Source organism: Chelon labrosus (assembly GCF_963514085.1).
Source record: "Chelon labrosus genome assembly, chromosome: 13".
Classification (NCBI taxonomy): domain Eukaryota; kingdom Metazoa; phylum Chordata; class Actinopteri; order Mugiliformes; family Mugilidae; genus Chelon; species Chelon labrosus.
The window spans coordinates 16,592,775-16,607,535 of NC_140346.1; the positions used below are offsets into that span (position 1 = coordinate 16,592,775).

The 14,761-nt window shown below is 42.2% G+C and overlaps 1 protein-coding gene across 1 annotated transcript; it reads right to left on the reverse strand.

Moving 5' to 3' along the window:
- Window positions 1-644: 644 nt before the first annotated feature.
- ankk1 (ankyrin repeat and kinase domain containing 1) lies at window positions 645-7,874 on the reverse strand (the record flags this gene model as incomplete). The annotated part of the gene is given in 11 exon segments (XM_084559389.1): window positions 645-1,799; window positions 2,502-2,742; window positions 3,266-3,299; window positions 4,727-4,842; window positions 5,553-5,708; window positions 6,423-6,472; window positions 6,823-6,974; window positions 7,059-7,341; window positions 7,537-7,772; window positions 7,774-7,823; window positions 7,826-7,874. Coding segments are annotated over 11 exon segments (2,409 nt in total). The 3' UTR covers window positions 645-757.
- Window positions 7,875-14,761: the final 6,887 nt, after the last annotated feature.

Here is a 14,761-nt window from a genome sequence, read left to right on the forward strand (position 1 = left end):
GTTCAGGGGGAAAAACTCAGTGAACGTGCAGGTCAATACAGCTCCAGAATCTATGCATTTCATTTCAATTAAATTACACAGGGCTGTGGTGAATGAGAGTGGTAAGCTTGGCCAGTGCTTCCTTCTGTCTTTTGGGATTAGGGGATGATTGATAATCAATTGTCTTGGCTTGTCACTCATGCATTTATAGTCGAAGGATGACATGGGTTGCTGTTAAAAAAAAGCCAATCTGGATTCTGTCACCTGTGTTTAAAACAGATTCTTAGACAAATACTGCCTCCACACAGGGCTGCAGCTTTAATCAAATGAAAGCTTCGATGAGTCATTTTCACATGCAGTTAATACTCTCATTTCCATTCTCGAGGAATCAATATATGTCAGTATATTCACTCAAATAAGTTCACCGTAAGATCTTACAGACTTTAAAGAATTGTTTTTTTTTTCAATAGAAAAGCCGGATTTGCTGCGAATGCAACACACTGAGTGGAATTTCTGCTGTACTTGCACATAAGTAGTGAAATTAGACAAAGAAGTACATTTATTTTTGAACAAAACAAGACAATCAGTGCCACATTGTTAGTATTTAATGATTCTGTTTCTGGTATCTGCTATTAAATTAGTATAATATATTTTTATAAATATAATGCCTTCACTGGTTAACAAAAGCCCAACCCAGATGGAGGATAATGTTTCAGTTTGATGTTCACATGTTAGAGTAAGCACTTCGCTCATACTGGCTTTACCAAGTTCTATATTGTTAATCTTCCTTTTCCAGTAGCTGCACTATTTCCCATTTTTCACACTGCTGGGCTACTTTTAGAGCCGTGCAGCCAGAAGAGTCCAGCAGTGTCCTGTCTGCTCCATTTAGCAGTAGAGCCTTAACAATGGGAGCACAGCCGTGCAGCGCGGCCAGATGCAAAGGCGTAGACTTCTCCGAGTTTACAGCGTTGACATCTGCGTGATGCGATATCAGGTGGAGGACGCTTGGGAAACTGACGCTGGTACAGGCTATGTGCAGCGGGGTCCATCCCTTACTGTCCTCGCGGATGTTTGGGTTGGCTTTGGCTGCCAGGAGCTTTGCCACCACTTCCGACTCGCTCTGGTGGCAGGCAAGGTGGAGTGGAGTCCACCCATTCTCACCTCTTGCATCCACAGAACCACCCTCACTCTTCAGGTGGACCACCGTGGCTTCATGTCCCTTTAGGGCAGCCAGGTGCATGGAAGTCCAGCCTTGGAGGGTCGTAGAGTCTAGCCGGACCCCGCTTGACAACAGCTGCCTGCATATGCCCGTATGACCCTTTAAAGCAGCCAGATGAAGTGGAGTGTATCCTCTGCTGTCTGCACTGTCACTATTCGCCCCACTCTTCACCAACTGTCTGACTACTCGGTTATAGCCTTGCTCAGCTGATAAGTGAAGAGCAGTGGAGTGAGAGAAGTCGGCCGCATTGGGATCTGCTCCCTGAGAGAGGAGGAGCTTGGCAATATTCAGATGGCCATAGGCGGAGGCGAGGTGGAGTGCGGTTCTTCCATGTGTCTCCTCCTTTTCTACGATGGCTTCCTGCGACAGCCGTGAAAGCAGCAGGCGGACTACTGCTTCGTGGCCGTTCTGGCAGGCCAAATGGAGGGGCATCCAACCGACTTTTTCCCGGGCATCTGCTACCGCTCCTTTGTCCAACAGGAGACGGACGGTCTTGTCGTCGCCATTCTGAGCAGCAAAATGGAGCGGCGTCCACTGGTCCTCGTCTCCCTGGGTGGCATCTGCACCACGTTCCAGCAACAAAGAGATGATATCGTGAAGCCTGTAAGAAAGAAATTGTGGTCATGGAGTACCACATGACTTTAAAACGAATAGTTCAACACTTTTCCTCGGACAAGAAGATTGATATCACTCTCTCACGTGTGCAGCAAAATGTGCAACTACAGCCAGGAGACAGTTAGGCCAGAGATGTTTGCATCATAAATATATTTCTTTGTATATTTGATTATGAACTAGAGGTCACAGAGAGACCACAAAATAATCGCTTACTGTATTATTTTGTGGAAATTTCTCTAGAAAGCCAACATGCCTCGTGCACAGTCTGAAAGGTGTAAAGTTCTCATACTGCCCCCTACCACTCATGTACGTATTGCGTTATGCAATTGCGTTGCATTGAATTCTTAAAACGTGCACAACTCATGTCCCAAATGGATGCGGGGTGCAAAACATTGTACAAACGTACATACTCAGAACTAAGTATATCTCTGGACTAAGCATAGCAAGAAGAAACAGTGGTGTAAAAGCAACCCTGGCTCTGTTCAATTACTGGCAGCTCTGAATCTCACCTAGCTTGGTTTGTTTTGTTTTTTTTAATTCATGCAAAAAGGTTTAATGGGATTATGGGTCTTTAACATTAAACAGAGGAGTAGTCTTTGTTTATAACCTTAAAAGTGTGGATATAATCAAAAAAGCCACTTGCGAGCACAGACTTGTACAACAGTTTCGAAAATACTTCTGTACAAACCTGTGCAGAACAGCAATAATAAGAGGAGTGTAACCTCTCACAGTTGCAGAGTTGACGTCAGCACCCAGGCTCAGGACATGCTCGACACTCTCTGAATTACCACCGGCCACTGTGTAGTGAAGCAGCCTCCTTTGGCCTGAAAACTCTGTGTGTACGTGCTCCTTTTTCACAGACCGCCTGAAACTACTGAAGTCCTTTTTGGTCAGAAGGGAGAGAACGTCATCCTTTCCATGTTGGCCATCTATGAAAAGGAAAGGAAAGGCCGTTATATGAGATAAAGAGTGGCAGAAATGCTGAACACAGTGTCTGCATGCACACGTTTATTTTTTATGAATTTTGCTTTATGAGAGTGTACAGTGTACAGCTTTGTGCTGGAATGAATACACAATAGCGGGGTGATGTTTTCTCAAGGCTGTCCTGTTCAGTCAACACCAGCCATAGGTGTGAAATGTTTGCCTTGCATTTTAGTGTTTGAACACACTGTATGTCCGCAACGGATTTATATTCATAAAGGAATGGAACTATAAAAGGACAAATGAAAAAGAATTATGAATCATCTAGTCAATGCTCTAATCAGCCTTCCAGAGGAAAATGAACGGCGCCGCATGAATGTGTCTTTCACTCTTTCTTCCACTGATAGCTGACTCTGGTTTTCAGTACAAGATGTAATTTTAAAAATGTTAGAGCAATGTAAATAGCACTTTTTAAATGTCAGCCCTCCAGGCATTGAATAAGATTTTCCTTTTACTATTATATGTTCTCACCTGAAGGCAAGTCTGGCATCTCAGACAAAGTGATCTAAAATGAAGAAAGAAAATAAATAAAAAATGACAGAAATACAACAACAGTCATTTGGTTTTACATCAGTCGTCATAAGTGGTTAATAAGCAACTTTATTAATCAGTATGTGAGCACGGGGGTTGAAAGGCTGTTGAGTAGTTGTGTAGTTCAGTAGCAATTAAACACCGACAGAATAAATTACTGAACACATACAGTGCCCCATTTGCACATAATATTGTAAAGTGTGGGAGTACTTTTCTCTTTTTGGCCACCCTGTCTGCTGAAATTGGCATGACACTCCTATCGGAGGCTGAAGAGTACGAGAATCTGTCATTTTTTTCCGCTGCAGGATCTCAGGGCTTGTGCAATGAGGCAAGAACAATAAGAGAGACGGACCTGTAATCTGTTCTCTAATCAGCCATATCAACCTTCGTGTTCCTTTGGCAGCATAGGAGATGATACAATAGATTTGCAACAGGTTTTACGATAATGTCAGTTACTAGACGGAACAACAAGCATAGAGTGTTTCTACATTGGGACGACAGGGTGACCACCCGCCAAAGAAAGAGAGGAATTTTATAAACACTTCTCTTGTTAATGTAGTTTTGTTCTTTTTTCACACGCTACATGGGTACTGTGTCGGCTTGCCCTAACATGCTTCTTTTATGTGACCTCACATCCTAACTCTAACCTAAATCCTAGGTTTTGCAGGGCCCTTGGCAAAGACGTATGTGTGCTATACCTAATGAAATCTGTGATAGGGTAGATATAAGGAGTCCCTAGGGAGCACAAAATAACAAAACGGACCAAAAAGTGGCAATACGTGTGCCCCAAACAACTGCTTGGTTTGCCTGTCCTGAAAACAGTGCAAACCCTGAAACCCTCGTGGAAGCTGTTTTGTTTTTATTTCTCTGCAGGGCAGCCAAATAGTTAGTGATCTGGACATTCCTGCCAAACGAGTCAGGAGCACGTCAGGAATTTGTCATTTTGCATCTTTTGAAGGAAGGGTGACCGTGATTTCAGAATATGCGTTACAGTGAGTTACCTTTTCTTCCTCTAAAAAGGTTCTGAAAGAGAAATCCTGCCATCAGAACATGGAACAGGAAGGTGCAGTCAATTGGTGATTGCCTGTATATTTCTGTAGCACCAAAATTAGTTTAATACTAATAACTGGAGATCTCTTAACTTTGTTTATTGTGATTACTAAATGTTGGTGAACATGGTAAACGTCAGCATGTTAGCATTGTCAGTGCGAGCATGTTAGCGTGCAGATGTTAAGCACTCGCCTTAAAGCAAAACTCCTTACTGAGTCAAAGGTTTGGATGTAAACTGCTTCACCTGTTCTTCTTCCTTATAACTCAATTGCTCTAAGTCATTGAAGATGGAGTAGATACAATGGATAGATACTTCAATATTACTCAAGAGGTGTGTCATGCAGAACTAACTTTATGCATCTGCGGAACCATCCAAGGATAGTCTGATTTCTGCCCCTCATCAACGTTCTTGTGAGTCCCCGGGATCTTCAGGACATCGCTCAGAGCTTCCGTTGTCTTCACGGTGTCTGAAAACAAAATAGCAGTCGAGCACTGTTGTTGAGTTTGACAATTCAGACTAATGCCACTCCAAAAACACCCGGTGGGATCTGCTGATGATGGCACCACTACAGAGAAAACGATTGTTGTGAATGAATTACAGGTCAATTCTGTCATAGATACGGTAACAGTGGCTTCTGTGAGCATCACATACTGCAATAGCTGCTGTTTATGAATAAACACGACTCTCATTTGTATTCATTAAGGCTACTTCTCGAGATGTAAGTGCTTGTTTAATTCTTGTGTGAATGATTAAAGCTCATTTGAATGTATGTATTTCACTCAGGTGCTTCATGCTCGACTGTGTTCCCAGAGCGTATCATTGAAGGGGATGAAGTGATTCTCTGTTTGATGCATGTTGAGACAATGATTTTGTTTTGTTTTTGTTAAATGAAATACAACATTCACCTTATTTAGACCTTTGAAAGGAGGGACAAATAATTTCTTGCACCACTTGACTGTCAAACATCAATGATCGAATTACACGTCCCTTGTCTATGAAATGCCTCCTTTGTGATATGCTTCGCTGCCACTGTAAATCTTCACAGCAGAAAAAAAATCTGGTATCATATTTTTATTTCAAGTCACTCAAGAACTTTACTAACTTAAAATGTTATTAAAATCTTAAGCAACCTCGACTGTCATCTCTGAAAGCGTAATCTTTCCCCCCTTTCCCCACCTGAGAACGGAGGCCTCTTCTTGGGATCCTGGTCCCAGCACAGCTTCATGAGGCTGATCATCTGCTCGCTCTCGGGGGGCTTCTTTTCGGGCACCGCCTTCATGCTGGGTCTCTTGCCGTGCGACACTTCTAAGAGCACCTTGGTCACGCTGTACCCTGCATCCACAAAACAAATGTCACGCGCACACACAAGGTTTAACTGTGGATCACATGCGGGGACCAATCAGTGTGTCGGTACTTGTTGCAAAATGTTCCTGGGGGCAACGGGCCAAATTGTTAATTACACACAAGCTGTTTTTACACACACAAAAAATGTCTAGATTGCGTCTGTCTTTTTCATAAACTAATTTAATAATCAAAGGTAACTATCTCCTGGCTTTGAGGTGTATAAATCTTATCTAGGACAACTAGTCATTAATGTTGTGGTGTTAATTAAAATGAAACAAAACATAAGTCGTGGGAGTAATTTCAGTTAAAAGGTTCTAACCAACGAGTCGTTGTTATCATGTTAAATGAAAACGAAAGCCTGCCATCAATCATGTCGAAGGAAGATCAACACATATCTCATTTAGACTCATATATTTGCCCTCGGCATGTTATTAGAACAAACAAAATTGCACACCCATCGCAATATTAGGTCACCAGAAGTGATAGTTGATAACATTTGCAGGAACTATGTCTGCTTGTTTGGCAGTAAAGAAAAAAAACTGTAACATTTGTAACAGGATTTAAACTGCGACACACTTGATTAAAATCCCGTCCCCTTGCTCAAGTGATCATGCAGAGTGTTACATGACTCCTTGCCTAGGTAACACCTTAAAATCCATTTGATATGAAGATGTGACACATTTCAAAGGGAGTAATTCCTACCCGTGTACGGCTTCTGCTGTGTCAGTATCTCCCATATCACTATTCCGAAGCTGCGGATCAAAGCAGAAAGAGGCACTTCACTGCTAATATTCTCACATTTGGGCACAGTGCATTCAGTGAACGTCGCGACTGTCTGTCTCTTACGTGAAAAGCATTGAGAAAGTTATTTTTTTCATCTATAGAAAAAAAGGATAATGATTGTTGAAATCAAATAAAAACGTGTGAATGGTGAGTCACACTTGAGTCGAACCTACAGACAATTCCCCTGTGACTTGTGAAAGATTAGAAAATATATACAGCAGAGAGCAAGGTTACACCGTGTGAATGGCGGATTGTGCAGTGAATCAGAAAAGGCTGCGATTCTGATGGTGCAATTTCAAAAGTGCCCTTAGGAAGTGACCTGTAAACATCAAAGGTAGTTCCGGGAGGATCGGGACACTGAGTGAAGGTCTCCGGAGGAATGTAACTTATGTTCCCCCTTGCTGTCAGATGCTCCATGAACGACGTCTTGCTCATGCCCTCTTCCCAGTGGATTAAACAGAAATCCGAAATCTTTGTGGGGAAAAAATGAGAATAGCAGAGAATTATCATTCAGTGTTTCACAGGAGTAGGAGAAAATGAGAAGAGATCACCAACCTTGATGTGGAGATGGTCGTCCATGAGGATATTGGACGTCTTGAGGTTAAGGTGGAGCAGTGGAGGTTTCATGCTGTGCAGGAAATTCATGCCCATGGAGACCTCGTGAATCATCTGAAACTTCTTTGGCCACATCAGATTGTGACTGGCGAGGAGACTGTTCAAGGATCCATTACTCATGTAGTCCATCACAATAGCAGATGCTTCACTGCACAGTCCGTAAATGGGCATTATGTACTTCAATTTCAGTTTGGCTATAGTGGATGCCTCGTCTATTATTCTCCTGTGATAGAAAAAAATAATTCATTGAGAAAGCTTTGGCCAATGCATTGGGATTTTGTACTTACTGGAAACAGTCATGCTACAGGAACAGAGCCATGAACGTTAATCACACCAAGATTGTTCAATATAAATTCAAATGCCAAGTATTTTAAAGCAGTGACTATACGGACTTGTTAACTAACTTGTTAACTCCCACCTGTATAAGTTGTCCCCAGACAAGGCTGTGTCAAAACTTTTAAGGGCACATTTTTCCCGCCAGAGCTTGATTTTGACCTGGTACACTTGACCAAATCTGCATTCTGCCACCTTAATCCAGTCTGCCTCAAACTCATCCTTCTTGAAGTCCCTAAACTGCCCAGGGGTTCCACCAAGGTAATCCATGAGTACAGAGACCTTCTCTCGCACAAAGCCCTCGCGACACCTCCGCTTTCTCTAATCCTGCACACAAGCAAGGTTTATCCTCCAGATCAACATCGATCAGCCGCACCGCAGGAGCCCGGGTTTCACGCGGGGAGAGAGAAAGTTGTAGAACATCGGCACCAGAGGAAATCAGTGTCAGCCGGCTGAGTCAAAGGTGCCGTTTATGGAGTCACACACACAAGCTACATTCTTGATCCGTGGGAGGAGCTGAGATGCAGAACTTGTTTGCTCTGCAATGTTGCAAAGCCGGTTTAGAACTGTCAGGACGGCTGTCTCACTGCAGGTTTCTGTCTAGTAAATACCGAAACGTTTTTTTTTTTTTCATTCCACTCAAATGCCATCCAGGGTTCACATTCATCTGGGAGGAACTTGAAAAATGTTGATTCAGCAGCACCGACCAGGTTGATACAGTACATATGGCCACTGTTTCTGTGTATACCGTAAGTGAACTACCCAGTGAACCATCAACTTCTATCAAACAGTGCTTTAACAAGACGCTTAACCCCCAACAGCTCCAGTGGACGGCTCAGTAGTCTTCAATTTGGCCATTTATGTAGCACCAGGGATGGCACACATTACATAAACTTGATTAATGGTCTAAAATAAAACTGGAGCATTATTGCATATATTTTAAAGACCAGTACAACACTCATGACTAAATGTGGATAAACTGTAATTAATACACTGTATGCTTCCAGAACCAGGACCCAAGGTAATTTTTAAACTGAACTGAAAAATGACTGTGCTCTTATCTTACAACGTCCGGTAAAGGTCACAAAGATATTGTGTTTCTGTGGAGACATTTCCCAAAAGTTAAAACTTCAAAGGTAAATAGACTAAAAAACAATAAAAAAAAAAGATTATTAATCATATTCAAAAGGACTCCTTGTGCTTCTTTATGAATTAAAGAACTAAACTTGGAAATTCCCTTGTATTGTGTTGAGAATGTAATCCTTTTGGGTGCAACCCTCAAGCGTTCATTATATCCTCTGTCAAGACAGGGATAATTGAGTCTCATTTCTCATATGGTTAACACTTAACGTCTGCCTAACTGTTTTTTTTTTTTTTTTTTTTTTTAATTTGTCTACTGCTCATTATTTCCTTTTCATTATACGTGACATGTTCAGTTTACACCTTTAAAGCTGTGATGAAATATTACCTCATCCTTCTCTGGAGCTGGCCGTGGAATTAATTTAGTTTAGCTGCAAACTGATCAATAATTATTAAAAGATAAATTATAAACCTGGCATCCCCGCAAGCTGACTTTGAGTGTCTTGCTTGACGGCACAGGGGCTGTGACTCACAAACCTGTCTCAGGTCCCAACATGTCACAACATTTATTGCCTTACGTCCTGAAATCATGGATTTCATGTTTCTGCATCATTAAAGCAGGCCGTTCTTGGAGAGAAAAGATTTAAACTGCCTGGCTTGTGTGGAGGGATTACAGTAATAGGAAAGCTCATTCGAGCAGCCCAGAAAACAAAGATGCCCTCAACTACCTTGACTTTTATTCCCACCTGCTGTTCTGTTTTATCAGCTTGTCAGATATACTTCACCACCGCTCAGCCCTCGATAGGGTGTACTTCATCTGGGGACATACAGTTATTTTGCAGTGATGAAAGTGATATGTACATTTATAGACACACGCATACATGGATCGCTCCTTCTGGTCAATTGCACCTGGCAATGGGCAGTCATATAAATATTTGGGCCACCTCCCCTGGGTCTCTACATTCCTTCCACACAGCTCATTTAGATTCAATATGGCTCCTGCTGAGAGCATGACGCAAATCTCCACCACAAAATTGTGAGCAACCCTCACCGGGCAACCGTCCATCTCTCATTGTCCCTGTCTTTGTCGAGCTCGCACCAACTGGAAATGTAAATGAGATTCTTTAGGGTTTCTCTTTGTCTCACGAGAGATCGGCTACAGGTCAGGAATCTTCTCTTCTTCCGCGCTCTGAGCTGGCTCTTTGTTCAGCCTTTCGTTACTACAGCACCGTTAGAAATTTTTATTAATAATTCCACTTCAATAGGATTTCCCCCCTCCCAGCTCCTTTTAAATCTGCTGGCTCTCCCTGCAGCACTGTACCAGGAAGACAAGGCCTATATGTCTGTGCTGTCATCAGCCTCCAGAAAGCCCAAATGAAGAAGGCTATAGACCCATTATTGTGAAGCTTCATATGATTCTAGATTAATTATTTTTGCAGCACACTTTGGATCATTACAGTGTGCTGTCAAAACTTTTTTATCTGAGACATGAACAGAATAACCAATGTTGCTGTAAAAAAACATGAAAGAGCATTCTCAATAAATACAGAGTCAGATCTGTTTGATTTTGAGCCGCATTTTTTCTCCACACAAGCCACCTCACAAGAAAATCCTGTTATCATTAGAGTTTTATTATTTTTTTATTATTATTAGTCAAGAGGGTGTTAACTCATTGCAACACAATGTTCCCGTATACAGCCTAACCCTTAAACTGGCTCTATGTATGCAGGCGTGGTAATAAATGAATTTAACATTCAGTGACAGTGATAGTTTCATGCTTCGCTAACTCACACTATTATTTAGGACACACTCATGGATTGATGTTCCAATGAAAAGTGGGCAGTCGTGATCGGATTTCTGATAGGCTACCTGAGGGGAGAAGTCTGTCTTCATTGACGGGACCCACATCTTGCAGCTCAGCCAATCGCATTAGCAGGCTCCACCACGCTGGGTGAACTGAGTGGTTAGAGCTAAGGGCTTTTCCATTGCCCCTCATGTCCTCTAATAAATAACAAGCTTAGCTCTGGCGTTCTGATGCGCATTCAGTGCGTAAACAGCGACAAACGTAACCAAACAAAATGAAATGGCGGGGGACACTGATATGAACGGGCCATGTACTGTGCAAAAGCTAGAGTATATCTGCAGCGTCTTTCATACTAGAACATTAATTGGCTCCTGTGTCTCTGAAGAATGTTGAACGTTTTTTTTTTTTTTTTTTTTAAATCTAATCCCCGCTTATCATATGCAGATATTATACCACTTGTATTTAATGAATTCTAAACATGCGACATACGTGAGAAACATGGTTAATTATAGTCACTGGAAGTGCAGTGTGGGATTTACTTGTGAAAAGGGATAACACTGTATTATGATAATATATTCCTCTTTTGTGCACAGGCCCAAGTTTAGAAACCTTTGAAATGTAAACTTCATTTAAAATACGGTAGTATGTGTTTTGATTTGCCTACATAAAAGTAATTGTGATCAAATTTGCCACCTCTTTGGAATATGATATAAAGTAAAGTTACAATTTCAACAGAGATGAGGGAAAATATCAACTCCTACTGGCCCAGTGAGAACAAATGTGTTGTGAATATAAGTAAGTGCTCTAACTATTAATTTGCTTTGGGAATAACTGCTGATGCAATGTATTTCGTTGAAATGGCATACCATGCTTATCTGAATAATCTGCTGTTCTGCCTAAAGGTTGTTAAAGTTGCTCTTTAACTCCAGGCATTAGGTAAAATGAGCCTTGTTTGACAGTTTCTGCCGGGCTGTGTGAGGAAAGAACTTAATTCCTTGAGCGAGGAAGGCCATAAGTATGTTCAGCTGCCATGCTCAAACATGGGGAGATAAGCCAGCCATCATAGAAATGCAGGATGCGGAAGGTGCACAAATTCAGAAACCCGGTCATCCCTGTAGGGCATTCATAGTGTTGCAAGTGTTTGTGTTCACCAAAGGAGACGGAGATAGTCGTGCAGTGAATGAAAAGAAGGCCTGAACAGACCCATATGAAGGATTCTGTGACATCAATCCTCCCTCACCCCGTCGCTTCTGGGTGTATAGGAGAACCTAAGGTGGCTTCCAGTGTGTGCTTTGCCTGTTCAGGGGTACTCTAGAAAGATGGCAGCATGACATGGTGGTCTCCAGTGAAGAGGACCCGCTTCCATTGTAGATATAAAGTTGTAAGTTAACGGAAACACAACACGTTGTATACTTATGAGTCATTATATATTAACATACAATGATTAGGCATAACATTATGACCACCTTCCTAATATTGTGTAGGTCTCCTTGTGCCTCCAAAACAGTTGTGACTCATCAGAGAATGGACATGGGCCTTCTGAGGGTGTGCTGTTGTGTCTGGATACAGAATGTTGTTAGTGGGGGCCTTTGGGTCCTATGGGTTAAGGGGAGGGGCGTCCGTCCATCATCCCACAGATACTTGATCAGTTTGGGATCTAGTGAATTTAGAGGCCAGGTCAACACCTTGTTTTTCATGTTTTTTGAGTTGTTCCTAAACTGTTTTTGAGTGTGTGCCTGTGTCAGGCTGCATCCTGCTGGGGATGGCTGCTGCCATCAAGGAGTGTCATTGCTACGGGGTGCGGGTGTCTGGTCTGGTCTAGGTGGGTGGTACATGTCTAAGTAACATCCACACGAATGCCAGGTCCAAAAGTTTCCCAGCAGAGCATTGAATTGATGGTCAATGTTATTTACTTCTCCTGTCAGTGGTTTTAATGTTGTGGCGTATTTATGAACACTTAATTCAGTCTCTACTAAGAGATTCCCCTAAATAAATCTTACACACTGGGCCTTCAGAACCCCACCCCAGATTCTCACACCTAGTCACTGCATCAAGTGTGTGTGAACGTTTGATTCCCTATTTCAGAAAGTCGTTGAAATCGTCAGATGTAACTCTGATGTCAGCGAGGCAGGGAGGGATTTTTCCCAATCCATTTGATCATTTAGCATCTATTTTAGTGTTTTAGTTTCCATGTTATGAGATGTTTATCATTTAATAGCCATCTCTGAACTTGCTGTATATTTTGACAGATTCTCAGTAGCTTTTCTAAAAACCCCAGCTTTCAGCTTGTTTACAACCTTTATTGGAAATGTCTTAAGCTCTCTGCATACAGTAGCTGTGAACCCACACAAGGTGAGTGAAGAATAACTACGCACACAGCAAGTAAAAAATAGCTTTGATAGAAATTGTCAGTTCACTTATGCAGTACAATTAAAAATGAATTAAGCAACATGATGAGAAATAAAGCTAAAACTAAGACTTCTATTTCCATTGTGTATTATTTTATTGTAATTAAAGACAAACTCAATAATGATCTCATTTTGAAAGACAGATAAAAAGTTTCTCTATGCAGAGGAGCTGCTATATGAGAGAGCATATTTGTTCCATTATTAAATGGTGCATAATCTCCTGATCATACTTAGATATGCTGAGCATTGCAGGGTTGCTGCATGTTCTCTTACAATTGCATATAAGCTCCTCATGACATTTTCCCAAAACAGTCCATCACAGCGGCTCGATATAGGTGTCAAGCCACAAATGCATACATTATATCAAACCGTTATTAACACGCTATTGGTCTCAAAGTAGGATACAAAGCATATTGATTTCCTGCCACTGAAGAAAAATAAAGGGATCAGGGGAGCTTTTCTATTTGGGGATGGTGTTGATTCTCAGTGAATGATAATAGACTGCTCATGGTTAAGTGCGAAATCTGACGGCAACAGCTGTGTCACCTACAAGTGGAGGTGTGAATTGGATCGCTCCTCATTGTCTAGTCTGGCCTATACCGGCTGATACGACTGGCCGCCTCTGCTCTATGGCTAATATGATTGACCGCTCCACTGTCTGCTGACTAATGTAATTGTCTGCAGCTATTTTTCGGAGAGGACTTGATCAGTGTAATTGGCGGTGGTTCCCCCTTGGTCACGGGAGGATCAAGTCAGCTCCTGGGCGTAGACAGCCACAGCAGGCTCTCGGTGGAGATGCCGAGTGGAGCGGCCAGACTGCGCGGCGACGGTAGGCCAGCCACACAAGCAGCAGCATTACTGTGACGAGAGAGAAGCCGACCACCAGGCTGACGACGACCAGAACCAAGTCCAGCTCTGATGGGTCTGAAAGTCACACAGAGAAATAACCTGATGAGGCTATTCAGTGGCGAGCAGTCGAGACAGGAAAAACGAAGCAATTGTGAAAAAAGTGAGAGAGCCACCAGAAGGCCACCTTTTTTGCATATTTTGCAATTACAACCATAAACCCCCTTAGACATATGAAGGCTCTACAGTGCATCGCCAATACTCCACAATCCCGCCCAATATCTACTCAGTGAGCAGATAGCACACTTACGGCTATGCCTTGGGCCCCCCAGGTCCTGTCTCAGGATTTCCACTGAGAAAAAGCAATAAGTACCTTTGAAGATGTCTTTTTATAGTGTAAAGTAGCTTCTTCATGATAAACCCATGAAGAGCTATGTTTTTGCACACACAGAGCCACCAAACAATATGGCGCTTTTCTTCACACACTACTGATAAATGGTCATGGTCATCTCTCATTTCCTGTCCCGCTGCATCTCCCGTACATGCTCTGTTATCTGAGATTGATCGTTTTTTTTGTTTAAGGCCCAGCTAATAATTACCTATCTCCTCCGGGAAGGTAGAATTCTTCACTTGTTTCAACAAGGGACCAAAGGATATGCGATTTCCGAGATTGGCGACAATAGTCTCCGGACCCTTTAAGGAAAACGCACTCCTCTGATGAAGACACCGCTGGAAAGAGACAAAGGAAATATGTAACATGTGAGTATAAGAAATGATAGAGTGGAGAACAGGTAATTAACGTTTTAGAAGAAGGATGGGTCTACTCTATGTATCATCAGAGATAGTAGGGACAATGCGCAGACATAGCAATTGAAATAATACATTTCTTTGATACATTTTCTACAACATGTTTTACTTTGTGGTACTTTTTCACGTGGATGAAAATGCAGGGGCAGAAACATCTGTTTCAAACAGGGAACACAGGAAATGGGATTTTTAGCTTGAAAGCAATACTTTCTTTTAATCTGAGCGACCCGTTCTGATTTGGAGCTGATATACAACGTATAGCTCATACGTAAATGAGGAAAATGGACGTCTGAGATCAAGTGCAAGGAATGAAACACAACTGAAAGACCGTCAAAGAGTCGATAGATGTGCGCTAAGAGAGTTAC